The 18383-nt window shown below is 31.9% G+C and overlaps 1 protein-coding gene across 9 annotated transcripts in view; it reads left to right on the top strand.

Moving 5' to 3' along the window:
• The window catches only part of aPKC (protein kinase C iota type), a 713443-nt gene that overhangs the window by 219509 nt on the left and 475551 nt on the right, over positions 1 to 18383 (top strand). The window contains exon 1 of one of the 9 annotated variants that reach the window (XM_075358247.1): positions 16367 to 17008. The exons of 7 other annotated variants lie outside the window; for them this stretch is intronic. In XM_075358247.1, coding sequence (XP_075214362.1) covers positions 16558 to 17008 — 451 coding nt within the window. In that variant the 5' untranslated portion in view covers positions 16367 to 16557. Of the gene's footprint in view, positions 1 to 16366; positions 17009 to 18383 lie in introns of those variants that run through there. One more of the 9 variants, XM_075358238.1, reaches the window with a different exon arrangement.

The raw sequence follows: 18383 nt of genomic DNA, 5'->3' as shown, positions 1-18383 counted from the left end.
TTTTAACTAAAATTAGTAATTCAGAGAAAACATTTGAGAACGAATTAACAGTCTGGATAGATAAAAAAGCATTTTAAAGATTCGCTAATGAAATTACTCGTTCGGCAGTAATTAGAAAAATTACTGAATGTCATGAATTTATTGCTAGAAGATGTATTCTGTTTAAAATTGAATAAAAAAAACAAAATTAATGAAATATGATACAGTAATTAAACTTTTAACGTACTAGTTCATAGTATAACAAAAATGAAGAAATTTGTTTCTTAAGAAGTAAAATTATCACAGAGGCTCGATGAAGTACAGAAGACGTCAAAAGCAGACTGGTAAAAATCAAGTTTTCTTACAGAGAACTGTGATACCTTTGAATATAGACCTGGAAATTAAGAATGTTTCCGTTGGAATGTAGCAATTTATTCTACCTAAAGTTTAACCAGAAAGTTCTACCAGAGGAATCAGAAAATAAAATTAATAGATGATTTCAACTACGATGTTATCCAGCAGAAAGTTAAAAATTAGTTAATTCAAAATAATTTGCTGATACTGTAAAAGACTAAAGAAATATATGAGCATTAATTAATCTTGTAAAGAGATGAACCGGGAGTCGGTGGACCGTAATGGAACGGTTTAATTAATTTTTGTAACATATAGGTGTGTGGAGGGTTTTCAAATCACCTGTCTGAAATCGAGATCGGAATATATAAAACGAATGAATACACGATTTAGTATTAGTAAATATTTTTAGGGTAAAATTTTAACGTAAAACTCTTAAGAAAATTATCTCACCAGACAAATTTTTAATGATGCAGTAAAATGTATTTACGTACCCTAGGGGGAAAGTCCTCGTTTAACTTGTTTTCTTCTTTTAAATACGTTATATATACATACATATTTGGGAAATCTGGAGCTTTAACGTACACGTATACCTAAAAGGAGTAGAAAAAAATACTGGTATTTGGTCAGCTTCAACGGGTTTTCTTTTTTTTTGGAAGGATCTGAAATAAGATTTTGAATCCGTTTATAATAGAAGATTTGAATAATATTTTTAGGTGTTATCCCTAGATACGCCACAGACAAAACTAAAGTTGTGAGTCATGAATACTGAATTCCTGTTTTGCATTCAGTAAGTGTCTCGCCATCGATACTCGGGCTTAGGTCGAGAAAAAACGTCGCATCCACACATCTTTTCATTCCTTGTGAAGAAATGTAACACTTTTGAGTTAAGATGATAAAATTTTTACTTTTTTACTAGATTCAACCATATGGTTTAGTATTTAAGAATTTTCCGAAATAAATATATCCAGTAATTTAAATAAATTTACATAATAGATAGAATTAAAAATAAATCTTTTAGATCATAAATAGGCCTGCTTGCATTTTTTTTTTTTAATTATTAATCTTACCGGTTTCTAGAACGGTTTGTTCTGATTCTTAATAACGTTTGTTGTTTGATAACGAAAAACCTTTTTTTTTAATTAACTGTTTCACGAGTTTAGAAAGTTTTTTAATATTTTCATAGTAATTCATTCTTTTGTATTAATTAATCCGTAGAATTTGTGATTAGTGTTTTTTCTGTAATATTATCAGAAGGTATATTCATCATTGATCGGTAGCCTTGTCTTAATCTCTCCAGGAAATTACCATTACGTTCAAGTTTAATGCTTTAGCCTATTATTGTCGGTATTCGTAAAACTGAATTCTCGTTCGATTATTTTCAGTAAAAATTTCTTTTTAATTCCATTTGAAGTATATTGTATCTTATGTTAGTATGTTTGCGTGCCCACTTTTAAATGTGTTTTATATTATTATTCTAACTATATGTTAATTCATAAATATATATTTGTTATTGTTGGAACCGGGAATAAGGTACGCCGTCGTAAAATTCCCATGACATTTGTCGGCTTAATGTTCACATATTCCCGCATTAAATAGTGCACGTTTAAAACCACATCAGAATCGTTTCATTCGACCAAAACAATACGCCTAATTAATTAACTTTTACTGCATTGTATTTTTAATACGGGTCCCTTTTTTTAAATATGTGTATTTTTTAAATTTATATTTTAAATGAACCAATACAGTTCTGTGCCTATTTATATAATCTATAATAAAATGATAAAAAAAAATTTGCGTTACATATGTGTACAGGAATATTCATTATATAGTTTATCAAACAATTTTAATTATAAAGTGGTATATTTATTTAGTTCGATTTCTGTTGTTTTTACTTATTCCGTATCAGTAATGAGATATAATCGTTATAATGACAGCTAAAAATTCCCTAACGATTAATATTCTATGCAGCATTTCACGTTAAGCGAGAGAAATTGAAAGATTAGTGTCGAATTTACTTTTCGTGCAAATTATTTATTTTCCAATCTTTCTGATTATTATACCGTTCATGAATAAGAAATTTAGAGCGAAGTTAGATATATATTTTTATTTATGAAATAGAGTTATAACGTATACCGTATCAGGTCATTTATATTTTGATATTTGGACGATATATATGTTATCATAGCCAAAAGATTTGCTTTTTTCTCCAACGTGGCCATATTATATTGATTTTTGCATCGAAAAATCGGAAAAAACAATAATTTTGCATAGTACAAAATATTTATCCTTGTGATTTATTTCATTTTTATGCGATTTTATGTATGTATTCGTTCAAAAATACATTCAGGAATATATTATATATTCCTGAAATACATTAACTAGTAAAACATTACGAATTCATTAAAAAATATATTGAGAAAGTAGAATAGATATATAGTTATCGTGGATTAAACTATTGTAAGGTTGTTATTTTATATCTATGAGGGATATATCTAAAGTAAAGACTGCTGAGAAATTTCTCTCCTTAAGGTTGGCGAACCTGTTAATGGCCACGCTAATAATGTACACACTGCATTATTGTCTGTAAGTTGTCGTGTTGTAGTATTTTTGATTAGGTATGAGTTATTACGTTATAAAATTAATAGGAAAATCGATGTTACCGCAGACTGAAATGCGTGGAGTCATACATTTTTAAACCATCAAAACGTTAAGCCGGTTGAAATTCATAGGCAGTTGGTTGCTGTGTTTGGTGATAATGAAATGAATAAAAGAAACGTCCGGAAACTGTGTGAAAGGTTTAGAAATAACAGAATTAATGTGCATGATGAAAAACGTTTGTGAAAGCCCTCGATAATCAACGAGGCCTTGTTGAAACGCGTCGATAATGAAATCAGAAAAAATCGTCGCTCAACGATTTCCGACTTGCCCCTTCTTCTTCCTGATGTTTCAAGAGCTGTTATTGGTCGCATTTTTCATGACTATTTAGGCTTCAGAAAGGTTTGTACGCGTTGGGTGCCGCACGTTTTAACGGAACGTAACAAAAAAAAATCCAGATGGGATCTGCTTTGGAATTTTTGATGCGCTACATAGCAAAAGGTGATGAGTTCCTTAATTCAGTTGTTACCGGTGATGAAACATGAATTTCGTATTACACGTTAGAGAGGAAACTGCCTCCTGCTAAACTCTACATAAATTACTGCGAGCCATTCAAAATCGGCGACGTGGGTGGCTGACCGACGGCGTCGTCCTGCTGCACGATAATGCACGTCCACATGTTGCGGATCCGGCACGTGATTTACTGAGATTATTTGTGTGGGGAATTTACGATCACCTACCATATAGTCTGGACTTAGTTCCTTCTGATAACCATTTGTTTGGGAAATTGAAAGAATTTTGGTGAGTCAAAGTAATTGGTGATAAATTCCATGTTACCTCAACAGGTTAAGTTTACTTTAATCCACAGTTTACTTACTTTATTGTTTTTTAATATATGGAAATAAGGAATTAACATCTTAAATCCGTCAACATTTGATTTAATAAAAATATGGATGTAAATTTTTTTAAATGTGAATACAGTATATACTGTATATACTGTACAAAAAAATTAACTAAAAAAAAGTTACTCAGATTGGAGAGGGACACCTCATGGTGGCCTTGGATTTGACCTTGACCTTAATTCAAGGTTAACACGATTTTTTTCAAATGGAATGACCTGTTTTTGACCTAACCAATGTAAATAGCAGAAAAAATTACATTGGAATATGTGATCACCCATATAACCATGGACCTTTTTTGAAGTTCATACGGCTAACCTTCACAGGTAGTGTTATACGAGTTATACGTTTTTGAAGGTCGTACAATAATCCTGGAATATTTATATTCCAGACCAATTATCTCGTAAACTATGGGGAAGAGCATAACAATAACTTTACAGTATCTCTGATGGTTAGTCGTTTGACCTTCAAAAAAAGTCAAAGGACATATGTGTGACCGCACACATATTTCAATGTAAAATTGTCTGCTTTCATCATTGGTGGGGTCAAAAATAGTCCATTCCATTTGAAAAAAATCGTGTTAACCGTGAAATAATGTCAAGGTCAAATCCAAGGTCACCATGAGATGTTCTCCAATTTGAGTAACTTTTGAGGTCATTGTTTTGTATTGTGCGTAGTTTACGAGAAAAATGCCTGGGGTGATTAAAATGTAACACCTATATACATCCAATCTATATGTTTTTGTATATAAAACCTTTGATTTTGGTATGCTGTTTACATAAAAATATTTTAATTAATGTTTTCGTAATTTCCTTTACTTTTTCTTTTTGTAATTACTCCATCAGACAGATATTTGGTATGAAATTATAATTTTTTTATATTATATTAGTTTAAAGGTAAACTGGAGTTGTGTAAGTTTCTCTTCTTGAAATCAGCATTTATTTGCTCATTTGTTCCAATCCCTTTTACGTTCACTCAAATTATAGAAGTCTGCTAATTCAGGTTTCTGTCATTTTTATTTATGATTTCTTGTTTGTTTATTTTCTAAAGGTCATATCATATTTAATTTGATGTTGAAAAGTAAAAATATTTCTGTTTCCGGTATACGAACCGTTTACATATTCGATTATTTTAGTTTTTGATACTGATTTTTTATTTTCGATTTTCTTGAGTGGAATTTTTATCAGATGTGTTTTCTTCATTTTCGAGAAGATGCAAACATGTTTGTGGATTTTAAAGATGAAACGACGTTATGATATTGTATCATCTGTATCGAAAGTCGAACCAGAAATCACCCAGTGTGACAAAGTTTAAAGTGATTCGAGTAAGGTTTGTTTAAAGAGCCCCACTGCGAAGTAAGGAAATAATTAATATTGTAATACCGAATTACAGAACAGACGATTGTCAACCATATCAATGAATTATTTCATTGCAGATTTATACAAATAATTGCCATATTGCAGTAATCAATTACAAATGTTTGATCAAGATTCGTTAAAAATTTACACTAAATTAAATTCAAGTAGCTTGGTACGATTAAATAGTTACAACAGTATACGAATAATAATTCACTATTACTAAAAATTATTTTGTAATCCGATCTCGGTAGTCTGGCCTGTAAGCGATTGCCTTACCTATAGTTGGTATTATCTGGTTTTAATGAATTTTGTTTTGGTAATTCATGAAAAAATGTAAGTCTATAAATTGTTAATGATTGATACTTTATTAAAAACCGATTATTTAAGTAATTACTGGTATTAGACCCGATTACATTTACCCATGATGATAATGAGAAATGGATTTTGTAGCGTGAGAAAAAGATCGGCCCTGACCAAGATTTGAACCCAGAATCATTCGATAAAAAGTAAGATTATTATTAAATCTAAATAGTATTAAAGATAAAAAGGTAAGATTATTATTATTATTAAAAATGGCAAACCTTTCGCTAAAGGTTTGCCTTAAAGGTCATAGGAATTGTAATTAGTTTCCCCTAAACTAATTAGTTCCCCTGCTACAAAAAAGGCTTTTTATTTGTACGAAAATGCTTTTTTATAAAAAAGAAGTGTTTAAAAAAGTTATGTTTGTGTTTCTTCTATTTTTGCAATTATTTATTAGCGTCGTTCTTTACAGATTTATTTAAGAATTATGTCTAAAGGTTAGAGATGTTTGATAGCTTGCGATACGTCTTTGTTTTGCAGATTTCACAAATTTTTATATTTTCTAGATATTTTAACGAGATCTTCTTTTGTCGTCTCTTGTGAGCCAGGACCGTTTTTCTTGTACATTAGTACTAATTATTGGGTCTTATTAATCCGATGATTTAGAGAAAGTTTCAGAAGCTTGAAGCTTTACTTTTTCGTCTAAGTGTCCTTCCTGATCTTTGTCAACTTCCTGTTATTTGTGACCTTAATATCCGTTGATTTCCTGAGAGGCCGCCATAGTTTTCTTACCAAGATGCAAATGTAAATTTGAAGATCGCTCATAACAAAGGGCATGTTTCTGATGCGGTGGGGCTAGTGTGACTGAGCAGCGATAGGTCAAGCTGTACTAGTAGACCTGGCTAAGTATTCGTGTAACCAAATTAATATGTGGATTTATTGTACTACATGCGGGTTAATAATATTATCAACTGCTCGAAGAACAAAAATTATAATGGTGCACAATTGTAAAACTGCTTTCGTTTTCAAAGAAGAAAAACAGAACATTTTTAAAAACTTATTAGAAATTAACAAACGACCTACAGTAATTGCTGTTTGCATGCAGTAACGCTCCTCACCAACGATTCACTATTAATAAAGAAAACCGATGTAAGGCATATAAAAGTGTATGTAAGCCGTTAAAACATGTCCACATGCTCTTGTTTTCCTCTTACATTGTATATGTAAGTGCGAAAATTGTAATTAGTGACTGACAAGTTCGACAGATTACTGCCCCAGAATCGCCCAGTATAATTGATTTCTCCAACCACCTAAAATTTAATTAATAGTTAGCTAATTATAATATTTAAATACGTTAACTAGTAGCTGGATATACTTGTTCAAAAGTGTGTTATAGGAATAGTTTCCATATAGTAGTAGTAATAAGTGTTCTGCCCAAAGGCAGGTTTTCACATGGCCACCCTCCTTTCTGCTCGATTCTGTGCCATCCGTATCATTTTATAGTAACTTCCTTCCCTTTTTATATTGTCTACCAGTTTCATTCGTTTCCGACCTTTTGCTTTCCTCCTCGTCACAAATCCCTCCAATCTCATCACCAACAGGCAGTCACGTCTCGGCCAATGTCCCAACCAACTGCGTTTTCTTCTTTTTATTATTTCGATAATCGCTGTCGCTTCTCCAACTCTACGAAACACCTTCTCATTCCAAACTCTCTCCATTCAGTTGATCTTTTCCATCCTCCTCCAAACCCACATTTCAAAGGTCCCCAATCTTCTCTCCTCTCCCTTCCTAATAGTCCATGTCTCTGCTCCATAAAGGGCCACACTCCACACAAAAATTTAGCAAGTTTTTTCCTTAGTCACAGTTCTAGTTTGCTATATAGCACTCTCTTCATTTTGCGGAATGTTTCCTTCGCCCTAGCAATTCGTACTTAAACTTCCTGATCACACTTTGTATCTTCTTTAATGATGTACCCCAGGTACTTGAAGGTGCCACTTGCTCAACTTTATTATACAAAATATAGGTAATATTTCCATATATACCAGGAATTAATAGGTATGTGACAGACCGCTGTTTCTGATAGCAATTTATGGTATTAATGTTAAAATATGTTAATGTAAAATATATTTATTCGTACTTTAACATTTTTAACAGGATTTCTACAGGTTTCACTTTCGAGAAATTTAATAATATTCTACCTTTTTTTAGAATCGGTAATATTTCTTGTTAATTTTGTGTTATTTTTGTTTTCTCTTATCTCAGTACCATCTTAGTCTCTAGTTACTCCTCAGTAATTGAGGTGTGTACGGGTGTAACTCAGGTACACCTCAGTAATTGAGTTACTGTGGTGTAACTCACCACATTTTGAAATTTTGAGCCTATTTTAGACCTGTGATGATAAAAGTTATTTGTATTGTAGAACTTCCCTATAACGAATATTATTAAAAGATTAAAAAATTCTGTTAACAGAAGTTATTAATCTAATATTATTTCGTTCTTTAATGTAAAATACCGAGGAGACTATTAGAGATAATTATAAACTTTAGTAACCTAAAACAGGATGTAATGGTACTGGTCTCAAATTCATCAGTTAGTGAAGATTTTCATTATGTGTGTATTGGTTAATTCATTATGATAAATCTTTATTTTCAATTCATGTGAATTCTTTTATTTTTCATTTTATTCATTATAATAGATTTTATTCGTATACTTGGAAGTATATATACTTATATTTTTTAATTTGATAAAGTACACGATTCTAATATTATAATAGTAAAAAGTGACAGATTAGTTGTGGGTGGTCATTATCACCATAATTTGAGTGATGTCTTAAAAAAAGCTTAGTCATGTTATTTTCACACTTTTATATGTACTAATAGTGTCCCATATAAAACGCAACCCAACCTTATATTGGTATTGAAATAATAAAAAGGTACGTGTAAATGTAATTGTAATTTTTATTGTTACCATCCATTACCTTGCATTTAGAGTAAATGTTGGAAGTGGCCGCCATCTTCTTGAATACAAGCTTCAATTCTTTTTACAGCGTTTCTTGCAACTTTTTTCAAAGTTTGTGGCTGGATATTTAATACAGCTTGTTCAATATTGACTTTCAATCGTTCAAGTGTTCGTGGTTTGTTGCTGTAGGCTTTTTCTTTGAGGTAACCCCATAGAAAAAAATTCGTCGCAGTCAAATCTGGAGATCTTGGTGGCCACAAGCCTCGACCGATAACACGATTACCAAAGAATTCCTCAACGAAATCAGAAGTTGAACCTGCGTAGTGCGATGTCGCACCGTCATGTTGTAGCCAGCAGTGTCTCTGTCTTCCTCTTCCAAGAGTGCAGTGAACTGAAATAAAATATCCTGATATCGTTCTGCATTAATGGTGTACTCGAAAAAAATAGGGCCGATTATTTTCTTCCGCGATATCGCGCACCACACGCCCAACTTTTGCGGGTGTAATTGTTTTTCGTGATAAACGTGGGGATTTTCAGCACTCCAAATTCTACTGTTTTGGCTGTTTACGTAGCCATCCAAATGAAACCGTGCTTCATCTGTGAAAAATAACGAATCCATAACATTAATTCCCTCACGCAGAAATCGACGGAACCATTGACAATATTGAAGCCGTTTTTCTTTGTCGGGCTCAAGAAGTTGATGAAGGTCGTAATTGCAGTTGTTTGGTCGCCCGATGAACTGTTGATTTAGACAAATTAATTTCAGCAGACAAACGCCTGATCGATTTATTTGGCGAGGCGAGTAATCGGTCTTTGATTTCAGTGATTGTATCTGTATTCAACAATGACGCAGATCTTTTGTGTTCCTTGTTATTAACAGAAGAACCAGTCTCTCTAAATTTTGCAACTAACCTTAATACTGATGTTTTGTTAGGAGCTGGTTTATCTGGGTACTTATGGCGAAACAAATCTTGCACTGCAACCACTGATTTCGTACTGAAGTACGACTCAAACAATGAAAACACGTTCATCTAGCGAAAACACCATCTTGTCTCTAGCAATACATTGAACTTTATGATTGCATTGTTGTTGCTATCGGTAGTGTTCTACTGCGTTGCCGCGATGTTCAGATGTTGGACGAGTCCATTTTATGGATGAGTGATTGATGGGTTGTGTTTTATATGGGACACCCTGTACTTTTCCCAAGGTAATACAACAGTTTATATTCTAGTTCGGTTTTTAGTATCTGCTTTAATTTGTGTTTAATAAAATTAGACAAAATATTTTATATTAAATCCAGATGGATTTTTTTTTTTAATACTACGTAATAATGTACGTTATATTGAGATGGGTTAATCGTCAGTATTTTACGGTTTTAATAAAGTATACTTAAAGTATACATGTTGCTAGATAAAGGAACAATATTTGCTACTTACAAAATCTAAGCTATGACATTTTTATTTAGATTTTTTTACCAATCTTAGAATAGAGTTGTTTTAAGAGTTATGACGTTTATTTTGGGAAAATGTTTTGCAGACATGGGACCTACAGTATTATAAAAATAAAAAAAAGAGGTAATTATTTTCTCTCTCGGAACTGTTTTCAACTCCTACAGCTTTTCAACGTTTTTGATCGCGATTTGTATTTCTTGGTTCTAATGGTTTTATTATGGAATCGAAGTAAACATTTCTTCCCTAAAAATATTTGTTCTCTTCTTCATTATTCATCAAAGTAAAGTAAAAGTAATATTAAGTATTTACTTAGGTTTTAGGAAATTTGATTATGTCATTTATATCAAAATTTTGTTTTTTGTTAAAACCGATATTAGTTAGGGTATTTGAAGTTTTATATTAGATTTTAAAGGATTTTTTTTTTATGCTGTAACGTTCGGTTGAAGATAACGTAATTATATTTAATTTTTTTTTAGAAACAAGTTAAGAAATGAATTATGATAAAAAATTGTATTACTTTTATTGGCATCGGCTTTGAAGAATGATTTAATCCCTTGTATAAGGGCAGGGATATTTTTAAATTTATGAGTGAATAAAGGTATACGGAAATCTTCAACTAAATTCCATAGTGTAGTTAAGTACTTATCGTTGATCAGCTCGTGTAAGTTTCTGTTTGTATTTATGTCCTAAATACCCAGTTGACAATATAAGCTGTTCAATATAATCGGTCTTGACAGTCCCAAATGCCATTCAGAAGATGGTTATTATCTTTGTATTAGATGTCACTAAAACAGGCACTAAAGTTATATTATAAAATGTCATTTTATATTCACTGTTAATGTTTTCGTGTTTTTTAATTTTTTTTAAACTTTTGTTTACGTAATTTTACAATATTGACGACTGCTATGCTGCTTTCTTAAGCTATGTTACTTTATAATTGATAAGCTGTATTTTTAAATTTAGTACTTATTTGCAAATTTTAAATTTCTAAGCAAAACATTTTGTAGCTATATGACTACCGGATATTTTTACTGTGCAGTTATGATAATTTTTGCTATATTTGTGCGATAGAAATGGAGCGTGTAATTTCAGTTAAGGATTTGTTGAATAACTCATCTCAGCGAGCATATCACTCGGGGATAAAATATGAAACGTTTTGTGTCAGTTCTATTGTTCATTCTTGCTAAGCTTGTGTAGCCTATTCTGTTAAACTTTTTTTTTATTTTACTTAACATCACGTTGGCTAATCTAGGTTAAACAATTTTATGTTTCTGTGACGAGACTTTCTTCTGTTTTAATTACGGTTTCGAAGACTAGAAAATTCAAACTTTTATGCCAAGTACTTGCTGAAATAACTTTTGCTTTTTTATATAATAAGGTATTTCGCCTTATAATGTACGGAGAATTACAAGCCTAGATTTATTTTGGAGTTTACATTCGAAAATTTCATGCTATTTTTTGGTAGTATTTATCTCAAATTAAAAATTAAGGAAAGATAAACTTTTTTTCGTAATTCTATCGAACGGTGAAGGCATAATCTACAAACAGGATATACACCGATTAAGTAACTGAAACTACAATTGTAAAATCGTAACGAGTGCTCTCTGATAAACAGTTATATGATAGTAAGCGTGTGCGAGATCGGAGATGAATGAACGCATTTATTCTTATCGGGTCTTATTTATTTATTTATTTATACGCGTTAACATTGTTAATCTCGTAGTGTTTCCCTTTATACTTAATCAGACCGTTTATTAAAATATCAATTATTTGTACGAGTTGAGAAATTATAGTAGAAACGAATATAATTATGGTCCACAACTGAAAGATAACGTTTCTAGCCAATCAGTAAAATTCTTAAACAGACGACTTACAAAATTGCTTGTAAATTGAGCGAGTGAGAGGGAGTAAATCGTTTGTTTTTTTCGTTTTTTTTTTTTTTAATTAGATGTATAGTCGAGATTCGACGGTCTCTTCTTTCACCTTCAGTTAAAATACATTTAAAATATTTTATTAACAAAATAAATTATACAATAACGAGTAAAGTCTACTTACGAACTACAACAATTTTTGTTAGTGGTATTCATATTGGTAAAAATAAAATATATGTCTTGATAAATAAATTAATGATAATAAAAAATAATTTTCTTTCAGTCACGAAAAAACTTTTACTACATCGCTAATCAAATATCTGTTTATTCAGAAAATTTATTCTTTTAATGCAATATTTAAGGTATTGGGTCTGAATAATGAGATTTTTTTAATTAAAATTCATCAGACATGAGTATGGTGTAATTGATCTTCTCCGATAATAGGTGCTTTTCGGTATCTAACGGCCGACTAGACTGTAAGGACATCCTAGTCAGACGTATCTTAAGGTACTATTTCTCTGGAATAGAAATAGCAAAGCTTGCCAGTAATACTTAATGCACGTCAGTGACCGATTAAGTAAAATAATTGCTAGCTTTCCAAGTTTTTTACTTAGTCTATTCTTAGCTTTGTTAAGACAAACAGTGTAGGTTATTTTACTGTAATTATGTTAGAAAATAGATTTATTCTCATTTGTAGCGTTTGTGATGGAAGAGTAAAAGTTGATGCTCATTTTATTGAAAGTAAAATTAAATTTTTCAGTGAGTGAATAAAGAAGAACATTTTATTTTATTTATTTAACATAAAATTCGTGTTGATTTTAAATATAAAGCAATAATTCAGGTATATAAATAAAAAACAAAACAACACATTTTACAAATAAAAAAAAAAAGAATTAAAATTCATTTTATATTTAATTCTCTTGATTTTAATCGATTGCCTTATCTTTCAGCGACAAATTGTGATTTGCTTTGTGCGGAATCGATCTGAAAATGATGAGCTATATGCGTTCTGCAAATTTTAGCTGAATTGAACGTTTCGATAAGTATTAGTAACTGGTACTGTAGCCGTACGAACCGACTAACTTACCGTGTTCATAGATCGGGTTCGGTTCTGGAAGATCGTGTTTTAGTATTACGATTTATTTCCAGTCATCAGTCTTCTTTAAAATACTGTTACCATCCTTCCCATCTCTTTCCGATCTCTCATTTTATGTTTCTTTTTCTACCTTTTGTAGAAATTTACCTTTTGATCAAAAAACAAGATATCTGTTCTTTCCTTGTAACATTAATCGATATACGTTATCTCATAACACTTCTTACAGAAATAGATTGTTAATTTTTTTTATTATTGATTTTTAAAAAAAAATACTGATCAATGTATACAAAAAACAATTACGAGTAAATAAATGTAGGACGGAAGAAAAACCTAAAATTACCGCTTCAGCTTTCATTTATTTATTTATTTGTATTTCCTTTGTTTTGTCTTTAATTTATTTCTCTTTTCGTTTCCTTTGTTCTCTGTAAATTGTAACTTCATTCCTCGCGTTAGATACATTTGTTATCAGGGTTTGCCTTGCAGATGGAACATTTAGGTATTTTCTCAACTGCGAAAAGAAGTTATAACTTTCACTACGACTTTTCTTTAGTACGCACTTCAAATTCTTAGCCGTCATCCATAGCTTCTTTTCGACCGGTGATGCCTTGTTCGAGTTACGGACCGCTAAAAGAATACAGTGTTCAATAATTTATTATTTTTATCATCTATTGTTATCTAAATCTATTATAGTATTATTGTTGTTATAGCTGGTAATTAAGTTTGTTTGCACGGGAATCGTTCGTAAAATTTGATCTCTTATTCCAGGTTGCTTGAATTATTCATTTATCTCTTGCGTTTCAGCACTGCTGAAAGTTGTTCATCATAACGTAACTTTGTTGAGTTACGATATGTAGTCTGCTTCGTGGGTTGTTCAGAGTACTCGCGCAGTTCTTAGCGGTGTAAACGCATAACTTCAAGGTACACAATTTCATGAATTTTAAAGGATATTTACAATCTATGTTACGGAAGCGCCCTTGCGTCCAATTTTATTTATTGTATTGATAAACAGAATAAGTACTTGTTCTAATAGTACCGTAAAATTTCTAACGGTTTATCAATTAACTTTTTTCTTTTTTTTTTGTTTGGCTTACATTCGACTACTTTAGTCAATTTTTTTATAGAAGGGTTTTTCAGTTTCCTGTTAGCCCAGTACTTCATTCTTTCGGATCTTAACTTTCTTTCTTGGTCTGAAATCACCCTTCCTATTGTTTCTTTGTTGATTTTCGTTTGTTGTCTAGTTTGTCTGTCTGAGTTTTTAATTTTATCTATTTCGTTCTTCAAATCTTACATTGTAATTTCGAGTTCCTTCATATATTCTTTGATTTCTGTAATCCATTTTATGTTGATTTTGCTATTCCATAATTTTTTCTATTTTTTTCCTGATGATTCTATTTTCCGGTGTTCTGATTAGGTGTCCCAAGAATGAGATCCGTTTCTTTTTGATTGTGCCGGTTACTGGTTCTATTTCTTTGTAGACTGTCTTATTTAATTGTAGCTGTTTAGTTAAGGTATTTATCTTTTTTCTTACATTCTGAAATTGTACCTTCCACCATGATAAAAGCGTTGTAAGAATATTAATAGAAGTTTTTTATTTAATAACCCACGTAACTTATCACTTATGTCAGTGATTCCCAAACTGTGCGCCGCGGTGCCCCGGGGAGCCGCGGTCTCTTCGCAGGGGCGCCGCGAAATATTGTAAGAGCTTCATAATTAATTGAACCAAGACATTCATAATTATTAATTTAATGTTAATAAAGTAAAAAAAAAAAAAAAATAATGAAGATACACGAGTTTATTTTATTTTTATCTCTTACTTACGAGTAGTCATACTTTTATGTAGGGCGCTACGTAAATATTTTCATTGATAAATGGTGCTGCGACTCGGAAAAGTTTGGGAACCACTAACTTATGTTTAACTAATTACAAATAAAATAAAATTGTATATCCTTTTTTTACCTATATATTTATGTTTTTTATGTTCATTCAACAATACTGCCTTAAAACTTTTCGACTCTTCCGGGTAACTTTATTTACAAATCCAATTTTTAATGCGTGGTTTGTACATAATTGTTTTTAATAAAAACATCTTAAATAAGTACTTTTTTCTAAAGCATAACTTGTGACGTTTATGTACTACTTGTGTTACACGCGCTTTTTCCTCCTGTCAATATCTCTCCTCTCACTCCCCCCCCCCCCCGCGTGTGCGATGTTCGAACGGGAAACTAGTCATTGTTTATTTTATGTAAGAATTGTGTCATTGATGATATTTAATGTAAATTATATATACAGATATATTATTCTGGGCTTTATGTCATCATGTCCGAGATAGTATAAAGTAGAATTTTGTTTATACTCGTGGTTGGATGCAGTATTTTGAAAATAAGTAGCCAACCAGAAGTAATGTATGCGTGTTATTTTGCCATTCCGTTGCTTAACTAGAAGATAGACGTTTTAAGAAGCACAAGTGAATTTAGAGATCGATACTTCCTTATCTGATCACCTCAACTGCTAGGAAGAAAGCAATCGCTTTTCTTAAATGTAAATCTACGCCTTTCTAAAATGTGTTGAGCTCAAAAATCTAACCGACTCGTAATCACAATTTGATTAAATGTGGGACCTCTGTGATGGCCAAAAGATTCTGGATTGTAATACCGGTCGTGATTGGAATTTTTCGTATGCTACGAATTTTTAAAATTATTTTCATGTAACAAATACATAATCATATTTGGTAAAATTAATTATAATTAAAAAAGAAAAATATGTTCAACGGGGTAGATTTTCACGCAAAAATAAATATTTTTACTTATGATTGTAGCATATTTAGCTTAAATAAAATATGTCCAAAATATCTTTTCTATAAATCAAAAACTTTAATCGTGCATTTTACTTTCCTTTCTTCAATGCGTTTATTCGCTAGTTAATAAAAAATTGTATTAGTTAAAAGTTAATGGATTAATGAAAACATACTAACTGTTTTTTCTGTACAAATTTTTTTTCTTGTGTTTTTGCGATCGATCTTGTAACGCTTTCATTTATTGTTATTGTAATACTACGTTATTATTTAGTTATTATACCTTTTTTAATAACAATAATAATGGTGGATATGGGGGATCGTTTGATGTCATATAATAATTAACTGACCTTGCTCAAAGTGTGGGTGCAGTTTTGTGGTGGGGATTAAATGAGGTCAGTTTCCCGGCGAGGGAAATTCAGATCGGTAAGGGTGGCAGCCCTGCAGTGACGCTAGCACCCCTGCTCCAGGGTGGGTCCCTCGTATCTCTTGTCCACCTTCCCTTATCTATCATTCTCCGCAGCGCGCTGCTGGGCGGATCACTATCGTGAGTGTTCTATACGGCCGGACGTTGTCCCACCTATTTCCGCTGCCGCACCTCTCATTACATGCAAGACTGACAAATGCGCCTCGTTAATCTGAACCCGCTTTGTCATCTCTCGAACGGCCGTGTCGACCGACACTATATCGATTTTAAACGTTCCATCTGTTGAGTTTTTGTGCGATTCAGGTATTTCAAAACTAACATTCGGTTAGGAAACGGTTTATCGTTTTCGAATACGCGAGTAGCTCGACGTACGAACGGTGATGTCAAAATTTTTGATTCCTTGACGGGGAGCGGGCAGCCGGTTACAGATCGGACAGACATTCCGATTTCGTTAACGAAATGCCTGTGAGATTTTAGAATGGCGTGGGGCTATTGGAGCGCAACGACAGTTCCCGACCGCGGAAGGTCGCCGCGGCGTCAAGCCAACCAGGTACCGGCGGCGACGCCAGCACCTCCTGGTGCGTCTTCGCACCACGTCGAAACCGCAGGCCCTGCAGAAGAAGAAGACTACGCCCCGCCGCCTCCGTTATCGCGTAGACCTTCCCTGGTGGACATCGAGTTCAGCGGTCCCGGAGGCGCCCTGGCTCTCGTCTTATGCGGTAATCCTCCTCGACCTGTTAATTCCTTACCTCGCGGTATCTCCGGACCCAGCGCTCTCACAGCCGGTGCCGCCACCACTTCATCCACCACCATATTAAGGCACGAGTGCTTCCTACATCAATCCTCTGCTCTCGTTCATCATCATCAGTGTCGTGTCCACGATTTGTCTGGATCGGAAGATGAAGATCCTGAACCGGGATATGCTTCAGGTATTTTTTGACTTATATTTACTGATTTCTATCTCTTTACCATCTCTCATATTTTAGCAGTACAATTTCATTTATGTTGTTTATCTTTGCGTGTCTGAATCCGCTTTTCATGATGTACGTTCTTATATAATTGTACGAATATATACATAACGTCGTATCTATTTCAAAAACTAAATTTTATGTAATGTTATCCGTAGTTATATCGGGCACTTCCGATTATAGCTCCATTTTTTCTTAATTATTCGGCATTATTTTATGTTTATTTATTATGAATGTACCAGTTTGTTTTTATTTTTAAAGATAGTTCGTGATGAAACTTTTTTCATGAAAAATAAAGCTTTTTAATATCAAAATTACACTAATAATAAATAAAAAGTGTTTATATGTCAGGATTTATTCATTATTTAGTTTAATTAGTGTGATTTTTATTAGATCATTTTCATTAGTGTGTTGGTTCAGTAATAAAAATAATTTAGACCTTTAAAAGTGTTATGCTTTTGATAAATGTTTCAGGATTTTTTTTATTTATTATAATTTTATCCTTCAATTAAAAACAAAAAAAAACATATTTAATTTCTTGCTATAAATGTTGAAAATTAATAATATATTTTTAAGGTAGGGGATTCCTTTTTTGTTGTAAAGATTTTTTATAGCCCATCCTGTTTATAAATAATTTTTTTCTGGTGTACATTTTTTCGTCGTTTAAATTTTATAAATCTATTTTTTTTCGTTTTATTATTTCACTTATCGATTGTGTGTTTTACCTTCGCTTGCCACCCGATATACCTATTAATTTATAACTATATTTTTTATGATGTACGTTTTGTTTTTTATATTGTGGGTGAATATCATTTTTTTTTTTATTAAATTATTTAACCTTGAAGTAATTTTAATTATTATTTGCTATTTAACGATTTGAAAACTAATTGTGCTTCATTCAATTGCTAATATTATTTTCACACAGGTTGTAAATGCCTAAATCGGTCTATGTTATTGAAATTAGTTTTTAGTTTACTGTTTATTTAACAGTTCAGTTCGTTCACTGTTCATTTCATTAGTAGAAACTAAGTTGTTAAATCAATGTAAGTTGATTTAAATCAAGGGCCACGTAAGTGATTGCTCAGTAGTTGAAGAATTGTACTTCCCGTTTTGCGTACGCTTAATTTGCCAGTCGAATAAAAGCGGTTTCTTGCTACGTAAATGACATCTGTTACCTATTTTGATCGATCGGATATCTTCATTTCAGTGGAATATTAAAAAAAACCTAAGCACCTACTTTAAAAATTTATGATAATCATAAAAAAGAAGTCTAACATAATTCAAATTTAAGATTGAAATTTTTCTTGTAATTTTAAAACAAATTAAAAAAAACGAT

This window comes from Lycorma delicatula, chromosome 1 (assembly GCF_047948215.1).
Source record: "Lycorma delicatula isolate Av1 chromosome 1, ASM4794821v1, whole genome shotgun sequence".
NCBI lineage: Eukaryota > Metazoa > Arthropoda > Insecta > Hemiptera > Fulgoridae > Lycorma > Lycorma delicatula.
This window is presented reverse-complemented; position numbering and strand designations above follow the sequence as displayed.